This window comes from Cynocephalus volans, chromosome 10 (genome assembly GCF_027409185.1).
Source record: "Cynocephalus volans isolate mCynVol1 chromosome 10, mCynVol1.pri, whole genome shotgun sequence".
Classification (NCBI taxonomy): Eukaryota; Metazoa; Chordata; class Mammalia; order Dermoptera; family Cynocephalidae; genus Cynocephalus; species Cynocephalus volans.
This window is the reverse complement of record NC_084469.1, coordinates 4,746,609-4,762,733: the sequence shown is the minus strand read 5'-3', so window position 1 is coordinate 4,762,733 and position 16,125 is coordinate 4,746,609. Positions and strand designations below refer to the sequence as shown.

The 16,125-nt window shown below is 54.2% G+C and overlaps 1 protein-coding gene across 1 annotated transcript; it reads left to right on the top strand.

Annotated features, from left to right (window-relative positions):
- The first annotated feature begins 3,624 nt into the window (after window positions 1–3,624).
- RAPGEFL1 (Rap guanine nucleotide exchange factor like 1) lies at window positions 3,625–15,669 on the top strand. The gene is given in 15 exon segments (XM_063111399.1): window positions 3,625–4,144; window positions 6,886–6,979; window positions 7,867–8,002; window positions 8,232–8,329; window positions 10,381–10,493; window positions 10,726–10,893; window positions 11,720–11,817; window positions 11,928–12,050; window positions 12,587–12,765; window positions 12,863–12,953; window positions 13,509–13,559; window positions 13,911–13,998; window positions 14,225–14,289; window positions 14,658–14,712; window positions 14,900–15,669. Coding segments are annotated over 15 exon segments (2,004 nt in total). The 3' UTR covers window positions 15,025–15,669.
- The last annotated feature ends 456 nt before the right edge of the window (window positions 15,670–16,125 follow it).

Below are 16,125 nucleotides of genomic sequence, written 5' to 3'. Positions count from 1 at the left end.
GCTCTCTTGTCATTGTTTTTCATGAGTCTTGATATGGAAGGGAGAGAAGAGGACTCCCTAATTCCCACAGAGTCACAGTCACAACTCGAGCCTGCTCAGACCTCACCAGAGAGGTGAGGAGCCCCTGTGAAGCCATAAGTGTGCCTGCACCCCATCAGTTATCAACCACACTGCCACATAGACACCAGGGACAGAAAAACTAGTGAGATGCTGCTTATCCACAAGAATATCTAATATTCCTTATACCTTCCTTTGCATTTGGCAAGTAAGTTTCCCAAGGTAATGCTCCACCAAATGTCAAAATAACTGTACCAGGTCCTTGACAATAGGGAAGTGCAGGTAGCTATCTTTCTTGAAAAGCAAAGATGTTGGCACTAAAGTATTATGGGCCACAGTCTAAAGGGAGAGGCTCCTATCAATGTTAGTACAGGTAAGGGGAAGGGAAATTAAAAGACCATCAATTGCAGTTCATGCTGCTGCTTACCTAAGCCACTTGGACCCTGGTGCTTACAGGGCAACTTCCTACTTTGAATTGACTCGTTTCCTTCAGGTCCTGGGAGGGATGGAATCTTACTACAGAGGCTATCCTTGGTATGGGAGAGCAATTGAATTTGATGGGCTGGCAGTATTTTTCTTGGGTTCCACAAATCCATACACTGGGGCATGGGCATCATGGTTCATCTTAAAATGAGAGATGGGACTTGGCCTACACCTTTTCATGCTGCTGCAACAACCGAAGGACCATGACTTTCCTGACCCCCCATCCCTAACTCTTCTTTAAATCACGTCAGTTTGCTTCCTTTCTCCCCTACAGGGTTATGGGTAACTATAGGCCTGGTCTCTTGGGGTCATGCAAAGAATGGCAACCAGTCTTGGGGGTGGTTATTAGCAGGGGGAATGAGAGTGTTAAGATGCTTCCCGCTCACCCCTGCATCTTCCCCAGTCCTGCAGTTAGATCCCATTGCTCTCTGTTGCCCTGGTAACCAGCTCAGCAAGAAGAAACTCCAGCTCAGCAAAGCCCCCAGGTTCTCTCTGCCCTCCAACCTGCCTCTCAGTGGGCAGAAAGAAGGGGAGTGTAAGAGTTGGACAGATCAGACTTTGGTAGCCCTGCCCAATCCCCTTCTAGAAGACTGTGGGCTGGGCTCTGTTTAAAGCTTTTTGGCCCCCATTTCTTCATAGTTATTCATACTTTCCTCTATTTCTTCCGTGATAGAGTGCAGATGCCCTGCCACCCCTCCTCCCCCTTGGGGTCAGCACACAGGTCTGGTACCTTGTTGGTGACTCAGAACAGCAAGGACTTGAAATCCTAAAGACATCTCCCAGCATCTGCAGCCCACTTGAGTTGAGTTGTCCTGTAGGGCAGTGATTTTTCAACCCTGAATCACCTGGAGAGCTTTTCAAAAATACCATGAGGGCTGGCTGGTTAGATCAGTTGGTTAGAATGCAGCCTTATAACACCAAGTTCATGGGTTCGGATCCCCGTACCTGCCAGCTGCCAAAAAAAAAAAAAAAAAAAAATACTGTAAGCCTTGGCCCCACCTCAGAGCCTTAGATCTGATTTAATTGGCCTGGGCATCAGTATCCTGAAAAGCTTCCCTGTGATTCCAGTGTGCAGTTGATGAAAACCACGCTGTTCAAGAAGAACCATGACCTGATGCGGTCTTTTCTCCCTGATTCAAGGTCTTGAACTTTGTCTCTCCTGCCTGATATTCTTGAGTAGTTGGAGGGGTGCTGGGGTCTTGTGCCCCAAACTTCTAGTTTCCAGAAGTCTCCCAACCTCTTTTATTTCCAGCCTCCACACCCTCCACACTCCCCAATTCTCACCCTTCCTAACCAACAATCCCAAATCCTGCCCAGAGAGGAAGTTACCAAGGCAACCAGCTTAATCTGGTAACTGTGGCATGTGCTGGGAGAGAAGCCTTCCCCTCTTCCTATTCAGTTCATAAAATGCCACCTGGGGAGCTCCAAGCTACTCCAGCCAGTTTCTCCTTTCAACCCTGGGGGTATTGGGATGTCCAATAAAGGGAGTCAGGAAGCTAATACTCAAACCTCAAATCCAGCTTCTTAGCCAAAATTGTGCTCTCTCTTCTTTTTACTGTTCCTGCTCCAAATCCACAAACAGATGGGTGTGCAAAGCTTTATTTGTGTGAACACATGCTCTAGCACACATGGAACCAGATATACACATACAGAGATGTGTATAGTACACGCCCTGTTCAATTCTACCACCACTCCCAGCCATTAGCATTCCTGTCCCTGCCTAGTGGGTGCACAGTAAATGGGTGGGGCATTGTCCAAGGAGCCTTACCCCCATCTGGAACCTGTCACTACTCCCCCACCTTGTAAGCCTAACCTGGATATTCCCACACTGAGCACGTCTCTGTATACTCCTCCTTCTGGAGCAGTGTACCCTTAGGGACAGAATAGAATGCTCCTCACATGAACATCAGGAGTAAGGATTATTTGGAGTGCTAATTTGACACCATTTTCCCCACTGCATGGCTATGTAAACTCTAGGCTTTCTATGCTTGATGATGCTAGTTTGCAGTTCTGGGACTTGTCACCCATTTCCATGGCCCTGCTTCCTTCTGCTGCCAGCTGGGCTCAGGTGTCCTCATGCTCCTGGTCTCCTCCCCCCCGCCTACTATCTCTTCTCTTTACTCCAACTAGACCTGCCACAACCTGCTGCTCCCTGCCTGTCTCCTACCTGCCTGCCAGTACCTGCCTTACAGGCCAGGCCTGCACCACCTCTTGTGCCCTACCAGAGAGGGCAGATGGGCACCGCCCCCACTGCCAATGCCAATCCACCCAAGAGGCCTTTCCAGCCCTTCTCTTAGAAGGAAGGCAAAGTCCACATATTTCTGTGAGTATGTCAAAGGTGCACACTCGGGGGTCAGCAATATTTGTAGCTTTCGCTGGCTACAGGTAGGTGAGTCAAGATGTGTAAGCCACAGATCTGCCCTGGCTCTTTGAAACGATGCTAAGAGACCCAGCAATCCCTCGAGATCCAGAGATCCTTTTCCATTGATAAATCACCCCCTCACCTTAGCTCTTTACACCTGCATATGCTCTGAACCCAAACTCCTTACCATTTCCCACCGGTCAGCCCCAGCGCCCTATTTCGAGCCTCGCGCGGCCCCAGGGGCGGGTCCAGGAAGGGCAGAGGCGGGGACTGGGCGGGGATTGGAAGAGGGGGCGCGGTCTCAGTTCTGCCACCTTCCCTCGGGCCAGGAGCGCAGCCGCCGCTGCCACCGCCGCCGCCGCCGCCACCGCCGCGTCCTCTCAGCTTTGCGCTCCGCCCGCTGCCTCTGCCGCCGCAGCCCGGCCCAGGAGCGCAGAGCCGGGCACCGGCCGGGCAGCCTGCCCACGCTTCGGGCCGCGTGCCGGCTGCAGCCGGCATGGGGGGCTACTGAGAGTGGGCACTCCTTCCCTGTGGCACCTCCCCGGGCCACTGGCCACTGGACTCCGGCCAGCGAGCCTCTGCCACCTCTGGCCCCCAGTCCGGAGCCTGGCACGGCCCTCAGCTCTGCGCCTCCGCTCTGAGCATCGTGTCCCCGCCCCCCCCGCCCGCGCCTGGGACACCTGGGTCCCCCGGCGGCCCCTAGGAGAGGGGGTGGGGGGGGCATGAAGCCGCTGGAGAAATTTTTGAAGAAGCAGACGTCGCAGCTGGCGGGACGAACGGTGGCGGGAGGTCCGGGCGGGGGTCCGGGGAGCTACGGAGGGCCAGGCGGGGGAGGGGGACCTGGCGGGGGCGGCGGTCCAGCCGGGGGACCGCGGCCGCTGCAGCGGCGTCAGAGCGTGTCTCGCCTGCTGCTGCCAGCTTTCCTCCGGGAGCCCCCTGCCGAGCCGGGGCTGGAGCCGCCCCCTGAGGAAGAAGGCGGAGAGCCGGCAGGGGTCGCGGAGGAGCCGGGCAGCGGGGGGCCCTGCTGGCTGCAGCTAGAGGAGGTGCCAGGGCCCGGGCCGCTCGGGGGAGGGGGGCCCCTGCGCTCTCCTTCCTCGTACTCCTCAGACGAGCTGTCCCCGGGCGAGCCCTTGACTTCGCCGCCCTGGGCCCCCCTGGGCGCCCCCGAGCGGCCGGAGCATCTTCTGAACCGCGTTCTGGAGCGGCTGGCCGGAGGGGCCACTAGGGACAGCGTCGCCTCAGGTAAGGAGTCTGCGGCTCATCCATCCCGGAGCAGGGGGTTGCCCCTGGTCCCTCTCCTTGCCCTTGCAGAGTGGGGGTGGCCCTGTGCTGGAGCCTGTAGGTGGAGCTGAGCCGTCCGCTGAGGTGGGGTGGGGGCTTAGCCTGATGAGGCACAGACACTCCAGCAGAAGGGAAGCGGCAGTGCCCACCTTCCTCCCTGTAGCAGCCTCACCCTCGGCTGGAGAAGAATCTGGGCCTCTTTATCTCCTATGTCACCCTAAGACATTCTAGCCACAGACTCACGTGGGTCGCTGATGTTCATTACCTCGTTCTGTGGCCCCGAATTAGGGCCTAACACACTAAGATGGAAGCTGCCCAGCGCAGCTCGTGCTGTTCTCCAGAGGCACCAAGCCTTGAAAAATGTCACAGGAGCCCCAGAGCCCAGGGCCGGCCTGCTCAGGGCTAGCCAGACAAGCACAGGGCCTGCGCTGCCTTTTGGGCTGGGGCAAAGTGATTCGTTGCTCTTAGTAGCTTGATGGGCGTCGAGGGGCGTAGCTTCCACTTGAGGGTAGACTCTGAAGGTGTTTGTGAGGTGAGCAGTGGCTGAGCAGGCATCAGGGCCCTGCAGCACTCAGGGGGTCCGAGCCTCTCCAGCTCCCACCCTTCCGGTGGCAGACTTCTTTAAAAAATAATAACCACACCCTGAGAGGTTTATTCCCTAAATGATGATGCTATTTTGCCACTCCCCACCAGCACCCCTACTAAAGGGCCTTTGAGGAAACAGAGGCCCCAAATTGCTGGTTAGTGGCTGAGGTAGAAGACCTAAGGGTCTTTAGGTCTAACTCTAGCCAGGACCTAAGCTCAAGAGGGTCTGAAGTTTGGGTGCCCTTGCTGAGACCCTAAAGATGGTGGTTTCACACTGTACTGTCAGCCCTCTGCAGGGAGCCCCAACCTTGGAGTGTGAAGTGGGGCGCTACTCCTCTCGATTTATCTCAAGACCTGGGTTCTCTCATTTGCTCAGTCTGTGTAGTTGCCCTGGGGAGCTGACACCTTTTGGATTTAATTAGAAAAATATCAGACACACACAGCTCTCCTAACCATAACTTCCCGCCTACACCACACACCCTGTGTCTCTATGACACATTCCCTAGGGAGGCTGTGCATTGGACCAGAGCCTGCCTTGGAAGAGACAGATGCCAAACCATAGCCCCCATATCAGCATCTCCCCCACTCTGCCCCATGTTCCTTTTCCTTTGCTCTGGCTTAGCTCTCCTATGGGATAAAGAGTCTAGGAAGGATGTCAGGCATCCCAGTTCCTGGTTCCCATCCATGGAGCTGGTGATCAGTGCTGGGGACTCTCTGACTCACTTTGAGAACACAGCAGGATATCTGGGCAGAGAGGAAAAGGGAAAAACTATCATTCCCTTTCCACAGGGGCCTGGTGCCATAGACTCTGCTCAGTCTCCCCTGTGGTAAGACTCCTGAATTGATTGTCACCCATATTATCCGGCCTGTTAGGCTGGCTCCCCAGAGTAACTGGTTTGGGAAACCCCAAAGAGTGAATAAGAATCAGCTTAACCTACCACTCTGATCTTCTCCAATCTCAACAATGTTCTCAAGCCATCTTGGTTTCCTCCCATGGTGTGTGGGAGGAGAGAATTTACAGAAGGTACTCTAAACCCCAGCCAAAGGCTCTCAAACTTCTAAGCAGCCCCATCTGAACACTAGGTTCTGCCCTGACACTTTGCTTGCCACAGGCATGTGGAAGAAAAAACAAAGACTCAAGAGTCAGGGTTCTTATTCCACCTCCAGGCAAGTCCCTCCCAGCTCTGGACCTCGGTTTCTCATTTGTGAAATGAAATAGTTGAAGTAGATGATCTTGTGTTGATTCTCCTCCTCCACCTTTATAGCCAGAATGGCTGGCCAGAGGATGGGGAACCAAGGGCCGTCAGAAGCCTTGGTTTTGTCCTGGGGCAGCGCCTGGGGACCTGGCCCTAACCTGTCCTGGTGAGGACACCTGGTTCCCTCCCTGTGCCCTGCCTGTCTGCGTGTGCCAGGCGGCCCTGCCCCACCCCAGGGCTGGCTGCAAGTCAGGGCGACCTTGTACCTGGCTGACTGGCTGAGCGAGGCTCAGAAGGGGGTGTGGAGGGGGAAGGGATGGTGAGAGGAGCCACTCCCCTCCACCTTCCATCATTAACCCTTCCATCTCTGGGCACCCAGAGGACACAGGGTTTCTATTTAAAGGCTCTAGGATCAAAGAGACAGCAGTTGCTCCCTCTCCTTTTTTAATGGGGCTAGTTCCCACCTGCCTAGTTGGAACTCAAAGCTATTAAGTAGGTAGTGGGAAGAGGAGGAGGGACACACACACACACACACACACCCCACTGACACTAACCTCTGTGTCTGGGAGTTCTCTTTGTCTACAGACCCTTCTCTGGGCTACTTCTTTTTTCGGGCAGATCTCAAGCTTGGTGTGTTATCTGACCAACTTCCCATATACACTGAAGGGAAGTGCACATGGCCATCAAATCCCTCCCACCCCCAGCTGCCTTGGCAGCTGCCAACCCCACTCCCGCAGCGGCTGCCCAGAACCTTCACACATGTGTGTACGCACATGTGCAGAGCATGATGGGGCAGGTGGCTGAGGCTCCAGCCTGGCTGAAGAGCACTCACCCGTGGAGGCAGGAGAGGGGGATGCAGGGCTTCTAGACTGGTTCTGGAAGTGTCCTCCTGACATCTGTGGCACCCATTGATCTCTACAGGTATCCTGCTGGATGACATCATCCTTACCCATTCTCTCTTCCTCCCAACGGAGAAATTTCTGCAGGAGCTACACCAGTAATATCCTTTTGTGGAGTTTGTAAAAGGGGAGATCAGGAGGGAGCCACTCCTTCTACCCCACATGTAATGACAGAACCTAAGCACTCCCCTGGAAAACACACCTTTTAGTCCCAGCTTTTCTACTCACCAGCTGTGTGACCTTGGGCAGGTGATCCAACCTCCTGGGGCCTCAGTTTCCTCTTCTATTAAAAAAAAAAAAAAAAGATAAATAGCACCTGCTCTGCCTACCTACAGGGCTGTTGTGAAGATCGATCTGATAGCAGATGTGGGAGTGCTTTGGAGACTGCAGAGCCCTGTACAAATGTAAGGTGTTATTATTCTATTAAGGGTGCCTCTCTCCCCACTGAATTGCTCTAAACATCTGGTTGCCCAGTGAGTTATTACAGGGTCTGGTGTAAACATCAGGCCATGGCTGTGCTTCAGTAGGGTCTGCTAGAGACAAGCCACTGGGCTATTCAAAGGGTCTCATGTAACCATAGGGCCCCTCGCTGAGTTATTTTAGGACCTAATCGTAAATGTCAGGCCACTGAGTAGAATGTCACAGGCTCTCTTAGAAACATCAGGCCTTACAATGAAGTATGGTCAGGTTTGTGGTATCAGCCCCGCCATGAGCTCCTGGCTCTGGGCTAGCCAGAGACTGGATGGGTGGCAGGGTATCCTCAAGTGAAAATCTAACAGGCAGGAGTTGGATGTGGCCAAGTGGGTGCCATCCCTACCTATCTGAGCAAAAATCTGGGCTGGGACATGAAGGGGGTCTTGGCTCTAGGACCCCTGAACCTCTCTTCCCCCTGGCCTCAAATCTAGAGAGTATTGGGGGTGATTTAGCCTCCCATGCTTCCCAAATGCCTTTCCAGTTCCCTCAGATCTGCCCGCCTGGGGATTTTTCTTAACTTACGGGTCAGCTTTGTTCGGGCAGAGGCCTTGGAGGGCCCCGAGGGGCTGGGCCGGAAGCAGGCCTGTCTGGTCATGCTCCTCCATTTCTTGGACACCTACCAGGGGCTGCTGCAGGAGGAAGAGGGCGCCGGCCAGATCATCAAGGTGGGCCTGGGGGAAGAGAAGGTGGGTGAGCAGGCTGTTGGCTGAAGGGGGGCCCCGCGAAGGAGTCATACTCCTCCAGCTGGGTACCTGGAAGGAAGAGGTGCTAGTGGGCCTTAGCTCCTAAGGTTCTTCTATGCTTGAAAGCATGGAGACCCTGCCCTAGCCCTTGCAGAGAGGGATCCTTGGAATGAGACCCCTACCCTCACTTTCTCTGTCCTCCTCTCCCCAGGATCTGTACCTGCTAATTATGAAGGATGAGTCCCTTTACCAGGACCTTCGAGAGGACACACTGAGGCTGCACCAGCTTGTGGAGACAGTGGAGCTAAAGTGAGGGGGAAGGGGCTGGGAGAAGGGAAAGGAAAGAGGTCCCCGAGTTTCTCTATGACAGGGGCTGCCTCTGGCCTTCTGGCTCCAACGAGGTTTTATTTCAGCCCCTTTCTTTTACTAGAGGGTAGCACAAAGCACTGTCTCCAGTCATCTTTCTGTCCATTCTCCCATCCATTTGTCTGTCAGTCTGGTGATGTACTGGTAAATATTTAACAACCAGCACTTCAGGAGAAAGAGCCCTGATTTGTAGTGTTTGCTGATTCCTACAGTGTAAATTCTCTCACCATGGCTGATTTCAAGCTACCGACCTGATGTCAGCAAATGTAGAGTTGGGAAGAGATGTGCAGTAGCAGGCCATTATATGGCATTTCCACCGTACAAATACAATAGATGTAAATAACCTCAAGAGCACAGACAATAAAAATGTAGTAAAGCATTAGGAAACTACATTTTTTGTAATAATTTATTTGTCAATTCATAAAACATGTATATTTACATATATACTTAGTTACATGTATTTTTTTTTTTTAAAAGATGACCGTAAGGGGATCTTAACCCTTGACTTGGTGTTGTCAGCACCACACTCAGCCAGTGAGTAACTGGCCATCCCTATATGGGATCCGAACCCTTGGCCTTGGTGTTATCAGCACCACACTCTCCCGAGTGAGCCACGGGCTGGCCCATTTATATGTTTTTTTTTTTTTTTTGGACCGGTAAGGGGATCGCAACCCTCGGCATGGTGTGGTCTGCACCACGCTCAGCCAATGAGCGCACCAGCCATCCCTATATAGGATCCAAACCCACAGCCTCGCCGCTCCCAGCGTCGCACTCTCCTGAGTGAGCCACGGGGCCGGCCCTTATATGTATTTTAACGGCTGTGTTTAAAAACCAGTTGGCCAAATACCCCCAAACTTAATCTGCTCTCACGAGCCAATGTGAGCCAGCTCCAGGAAACCACACCACATCCATCCATCCATCCATCCATCCATCCACCCATCCATCCATCCCTTCCTTCTGCCCTTTGGGTTTCTCTCCACTCCATCTCCACCACCACAACTTGTTTAGGCCTCATTATCTCTCACCTGGATTATTGCCACAACCTCCTACCCTGGGCTTTGGCTTGTGGTCTTGTGTGCTCTCCCTTCTCTATACCAACACAAGAGAGATGTTTCAACTTATATAAACTTACCTCTTTCCAAAAGCATCCTTGCTGCCCACTGGCGAAGTTAAACATCCTAGCCCAGCATTCAGCACCCGTCCCTTTCTGCCTTCTGCTAATCCTTCCCATCTCATCTCCCACATCCCCCTCCATCCACAACACTCCCTACACATGCCACCATTCTCTCAACTCCTGCGCTGTCCCAGGTTCCTGCTCTTGCTTATATTGTCCCACCCAGAATGCCCTCCTTCCTCCCTCTTCTCTCCCTGTTGTCCTTTAAAGCCCGGGTCAAATGCCACCTTCTCAATGAAAACTCCCCAGATCCTCCTTTTAGGAATAGCTTTCTCTCTCCCCCATACTGACATAGCTCTCCTTTCATTACATTGCCAGCATCTCTTGCCTCGTGTTAGAAGTAGCTATGTGCACATCTGTCTCCCTCCCAGACTGAAGTTCTTGTCGGCAAAATTCAGCAAACATCTGATGATCAACTACCTATCATGTGCCAAGCAATGTGCTAGGCCCTGGAGGATGAAAAAAAAATTCGTTAAGAACCAATCCCAGTCCTCATAAACTCTCAATCTCATAGAAGAGATAAGAAATAAACACAAACAAATATCATCCCAATGTTCTATGGCAGTTGAGGCAAGAAAATGACCTTTCCTGGTAGGTGGGGTGGGTCAGAGAAGAATTCATGGAAGAGGTAGCATTTGATTTGGGTCATATGGACAGTTGTCCCATGCTGGTCATGGTCCTTTCTTCTGACCTTTAACCACCTTCTGAAACTGGTGCTGATACATCCTTGACCCAATTCTGATATCCCTGCTTGATGTTGCCTGCCTGGTGCTCCATATGCCCAGAAAGGCTTGCTGATGCCTGGCTGTGTCCATGCCAGGATTCCAGAGGAGAACCAGCCGCCCAGCAAGCAGGTGAAGCCACTGTTCCGCCACTTCCGCCGGATAGACTCCTGTCTGCAGACCCGGGTGGCCTTCCGGGGCTCCGATGAGAGTGAGTGTGGGCATGAGGAGGAGCAAGGATTCCTGAGTAGCTCAGGGGAACATGTGGGTTCTTGGGGTTTTGGGCACCTTCAGTGGAGTCCCCCTGTGTAGTAGAAACAGCTCCTCTCAAGCATCTTCTTCAGAGGCCAGCCTCGGTGGGGAACACAGGTACCCTAGAGGGGACTGTGCCAGTGCTGCCACTCTGCCCTCCATTGAAAAGCCACTTTCCTGTCTCTGTCCAGTCTTCTGCCGGGTCTACATGCCTGATCACTCTTATGTGACCATACGCAGCCGCCTCTCAGCATCTGTGCAGGACATCCTGGGCTCTGTGACGGAGAAACTGCAGTACTCAGAGGAGCCTGCAGGGCGTGAGGATTCCCTCATCCTTGTAGCTGTGGCCTCCTCAGGAGGTGAGGGTCAGGAAGAGCTAGGCTGGAGAGGTGGAAAAGGAGAACTCACTAGCTCAGTGCCCTGGGGCAGGGATAAGGACTGAATTTTAGGTCCTTGCTACTCAAAATGTGGTCCTGGGACCAGCCTTGTGTGCATCATCTGGGAGCTTGTTAAAAATGCAGCACCTCACACCCCATCCCAGACCTGCTGGATTAGAATCTGCATTTGAACAAGACCGCCAGGGGACTCCTATGCACATGGAAGTTTGGGAAGCACTGGTCCAGGACCACACTTTTTTCTAATCAGGTGCTTCCTTGCGCTCACCTGGCGATTGTGTTCTGGTCCCTTACCTCCCTGAGCATCTAAGGATGCTACATTTTTCAGGCTAAAGATACAGAGTGGGCCTCCAATCCCTGTGGGAAGGCAGAAAGCCAGCAATGTAGCCACAGCCTTATTTTCCTCTAGGTGGGAAAAATTTCCTGCCTTTTTAGTGTCACAGGGATGATAGAGTGAATGCAGAGCTGTGAAAGAACATTGGGGGTAAACAGACTATAAATACAAAATAAACCATTTGACAAATTTCAGGTAGATATGGCATAGGTCTGGATGGTTAGTTCACTTGGTTAGGATATGGTGCTGATAACACCAAGGTCAAAGGTTTGGATCCCTGTACTGGCCAGCTGCCAAAATAAATAATAAATAATTAAACTGGTGATAATATGAGTCCCATTAGTCTAGAATGTGTCAGTGTGGGTCAGGATTTTCTGGAAAGGATGGCAACAGTGGCCGGGGTGAGTGAGGGTGCAGGTGGCTGGGGCTGAGGCTGAGCTGCTCGTTCTCCTGCAGAGAAGGTCCTGCTGCAGCCGACTGAGGACTGTGTTTTCACCACGCTGGGCATCAACAGCCACCTGTTTGCCTGTACCCGGGACAGTTATGAGGCCCTGGTAAGAACTCCTTCACAAGACCTTGGCTGGAAGTGGGGGCTGAGGGCGCTGGGAGCAGTACCTCATCCTGCTACCAGGAGTCCAGCCCCTATGCCCCTGCCTGCCACCAGGTGCCCCTCCCTGAGGAGATCCAGGTCTCTCCTGGAGACACAGAGATCCACCGAGTGGAGCCCGAGGACGTTGCCAACCACCTTACTGCCTTCCACTGGGAGCTGTTCCAGTGTGTGCACGAGGTAGGGACGGAGGCTGGGGCTGGGCTGGGTGCCAGGAGGGAGAAATGTGCTGATAGGAGACAGCGTTTGTAGCAGCAGTCCTGGTTAGAAGGCTCACCTGCCCTTAGCATGCCCTTAGGCAATGCACAGCCATAACCTCTCTGAGCCTTTGTCCCCTCATCTGAACAACTGGCAAAGAGAGAGACCCCATAGCAGAGTGGTTTCAGAGTCCAAGTGCTGTTTATACAGAATCTGACCCAAGGTTAGTATTTTTTAAATATTCACTATTAAAGAAATAAAATAAGGCAGCTACAATAATGTCTGCCAGAAGGTGACCTGAGGATAAGTCAGCCTTTAGCAAGTGCCTGGCACCTTGGTAGTGCTCAGTAGATGGTGGAATATTAATGTTGGCTGTTTGCTTTTCCCCCATCTCTGTTTTTCTATTTTCCACACCTTCCTCCCCCGTCCTCCGGCCTTTCCCTCCTTGTCGCCTTGCGCTGCCACCTTTCCACCCACACCCCGGCGCCCTGGCCGCCCCTCCGCCACCGCGGGTGCAGTTGGAGTTCGTGGACTACGTGTTCCACGGGGAGCGCGGCCGCCGGGAGACGGCCAACCTGGAGCTGCTGCTGCAGCGCTGCAGCGAGGTCACGCACTGGGTGGCCACCGAGGTGCTGCTCTGCGAGGCCCCGGGCAAGCGCGCGCAGCTGCTCAAGAAGTTCATCAAGATCGCGGCCATGTGAGTGCGGCCGGCGGCGGCCGGGGGAGCGCGGAGGCTGGGCGGCCCGCGGCGCCGCCTCCTGGCCGCCCCCTGACCCCGCCTCCCGCCCCCGCAGCTGCAAGCAGAACCAGGACCTGCTGTCCCTCTACGCCGTGGTCATGGGGCTGGACAACGCCGCCGTCAGCCGCCTGCGGCTCACCTGGGAGGTGATGGGACCTCCCTCCGCGTCGTCTCCCTCCAGGGCCGGCCCAGCCATCCCACCTCGGGGGTCTGGGCGTGCTCCCGGGAATGCTGCTAGTATACGGGGAGTCTTCGTGCCAGCAGGAAGGAGGCGCCCTCTTCCGGCAGCTATAGTCCCAGGGCACACAGCTTGCCTAACGGAGCCTGTATTTGTGCGAATTAGTAAAAACCCCGAAGTCTGAGCCGGAGTGGGGGGAGGCAGCCGTAGGCCAGGTCGCAGATTTGGCTGTGGGAGTCGGGCCGAGTTTCAGCCAGAACGCCGCGGGGGCACCTTCGTGCGTGGCGCACGCCTAAGCAGAAGTCTCGCTTTCCCCGGGATATTTAATTCTTCTGAGCTGTTTCAAACTCCCTGCCTGACCTAGCCCAGGGCTGACTCTACTTCCCCACCCACCTGCTTCCCAGCCCCTCTGCAAGACACGCAGGCCCTTTCCCCTCTAACACCGAGGATTAATCAGAAGCTCCCCTGAAACCCAAGGAGCTCCACTCTGATATTCCTTCTCCTTCCTTCAAACTCTCTGCAGAAGCTGCCAGGGAAATTCAAGAACTTGTTCCGCAAATTTGAGAACCTGACGGTGAGTGGGTTTGGCTCTTTCATCTACCCTTGGACTTACACCCCAGAGACCTTCTGTTCTCATAAACCCTCTCTCTCAAGCTTCCCTTTCAAAGTTTTCAGTGTCTGGGACCCACCACCTTCTCCCCATGCTGGGAGGGGAAGGGTGGAAGGACTGCTACCCTGCTTTCCCTGAAAGAGATGGGAGAGCAGTCAAGGCCCTCCCCGCCACACCCCCAGCCAGACATCATACACACCCACCCCTATCTGATCTGGGTGTATCTAGGGCAGGGGGATGATGGAAAAAGTGGGGGACATCTTTGGGGTGCACTGGGCCTATCTGTCCTTTGATCCCTCTTCTGCGGAATGCTAGGACCCCTGCAGGAACCACAAAAGCTACCGGGAAGTCATCTCCAAAATGAAGCCCCCTGTGATTCCCTTCGTGCCTCTGATCCTCAAAGGTGAGGGAATTGCTCCCACGTTGTGGCTCCTCTAGCCACATTCTCCTTCTCCCAAGCCCCAGTTCTGATTCTCAATCCCCTCGCAACTCAGCTCTGAGTGCCCACCTGGAGAGGAGCCCCCAGACTGAGTGGGTTCTGGGGGAGGGGAAGGGTCCTTGGGTGCAGTGGCCCTTAGGACCCCCTCTCTTATCTGTTCCTCACATCTGATTCTTTCCCCATCCCCTAGACCTGACATTCCTGCACGAGGGGAGTAAGACCCTTGTAGATGGTTTGGTGAACATTGAGAAGCTGGTGAGTGGCACTGCCAACCCCCAGGCCCACGAGGGGGGCTCACATCCTCCCCCTCTCCTGTCACCTCCCTGAAATAGCCACCTTCCTCCATGGTGCCCAGCTTGCCTAACAGACTTGACCGTCTCCCTGGTGGCATCACTGTGGCAATTCACCCATGGGTGGCAAAGTGGGCAGGCAGCTCAGGGGCAACTCTCTCTCCCCTCACCTGGCACCTGTTACACCCCTTCCTTTTGGTCCTTCAGAGACCCTCCAGAATTGGGGACTGGTGGGAGTAAAACCAACAGAGTTGGAGAATGGAGGAGGGGGAGCGTATGAGGGGGAGCATCTTTCTGTGCCCTTTTCTGGGCTCATTCCTTGTCATCTCCCAGCATTCAGTGGCTGAAAAAGTGAGGACAATCCGCACATACCGGAGCCGGCCCCTTTGTGAGTACCCAGGGTTCTGAGAGCATTACAGGTAGAGCTCCCTGCTCGAATGTAATGTTTCCTTATGCTTATCAGTTCCTTCCTGCCCCACCCCTATCCCCATCCTCACCCTCGTGTTCTGCCCAGTGTGTGTGTAGAGCGAGAAGGGAGGCTGGGAACCGACTGCCTCTCTCTCCTTACACCCCAGGCCTGGACATGGAGGCGTCCCCTCATCACCTGCAGACCAAGGCCTATGTGCGTCAGTTCCAGGTCATTGACAACCAGAACCTCCTCTTTGAGCTCTCTTATAAGCTGGAGGCGAATAGTCAGTGAGAAGAGAGGTTCTGGGCAGCGCCCACCAGGGGCCTTGGGCACCTGGCACTCAAGCACTTTGCACCATGTCCTAACCCACATCTGACATCTTTCCCCTGGAGCAACTTACTGGCCCTCAGGAAAGAGTTGTGTGGACTTACCAAGGGACTTATAAGCCTGTCCATCCTGCTGAAGTCCTCTTCCCCTTGCTCCTTCAAGCCAAAATCACACTTTGCTGGTTCCTGCCCTTGCCGGGAAAGGGGGCAGAGAGCTCCCTCCTCTCTCCGCTCCCATTGAGGTCTGCTCTGCAGATGGAGTTTGCAACCTCCTCTTCCCAAGCACGAAGGAAAAGCTGCCACCCTTCATTTCGCAGAGCAGGATTGTGGGAGGGATTGTCACCCTTCTTCTCCTCCTGTCTAGCCTCTACCTGGTCAGGATGGGACTCCCGGATGTACCCCCTGGAATATTATATTGCCCTGTGTCTGAGTGCGTGTGCATCGTGTGTCCCCTTTTAGGGAGCTGGAGTGCATCTGGTCAATGAGGGAGGGTGTTGTGTGTGCTGTGGGGGTGGTGTTCATTCTGTTTGGTGCTACCCTTGTCTACTCTGCCCTGGGACGATGCAGGGTGCTTTCCCCACCCCCATCACTCCCTGCTCAGTTCCTCGTGCTGCCTTGCGTGCCCAGGCTTGCAGGCCAAGCTGCTCCTGAGGGCAGGGAGCAGCTGCAGGTGGGAGCAGTTACCATCAGCCCTTGTGGGTCCCCACTCAGGCCTCCCAAACGTCCCTGTGTGGGCTCCAATGAGAGGGTAAATGATGCTCAGGGAAACACAGGCCTAAGCTGCCTATAGGACCCTCCTGCCTTGCAGTGGGATGGGGTGCGGCTGTATCAGGAGTTAGGGGTCGGGCTGGCCCGTGGCTCACTTGGGTGAGTGCGGTGCTGAGAACGCCAAGGCCATGGGCTCAGGTCCTATATAGGGATGGCCAGTTGGCTCCCTGGCTGAGTGTGGTGCTGACAACACCAAGCCAAGGGTTAAGATCCCCTTACTGGTCCTCTTTTAAAAAAAAATAAATAAATAAGAGTTAGGGGTGCTTGCTGCCCACACTCCTGCTTTTTGGGGCATCTC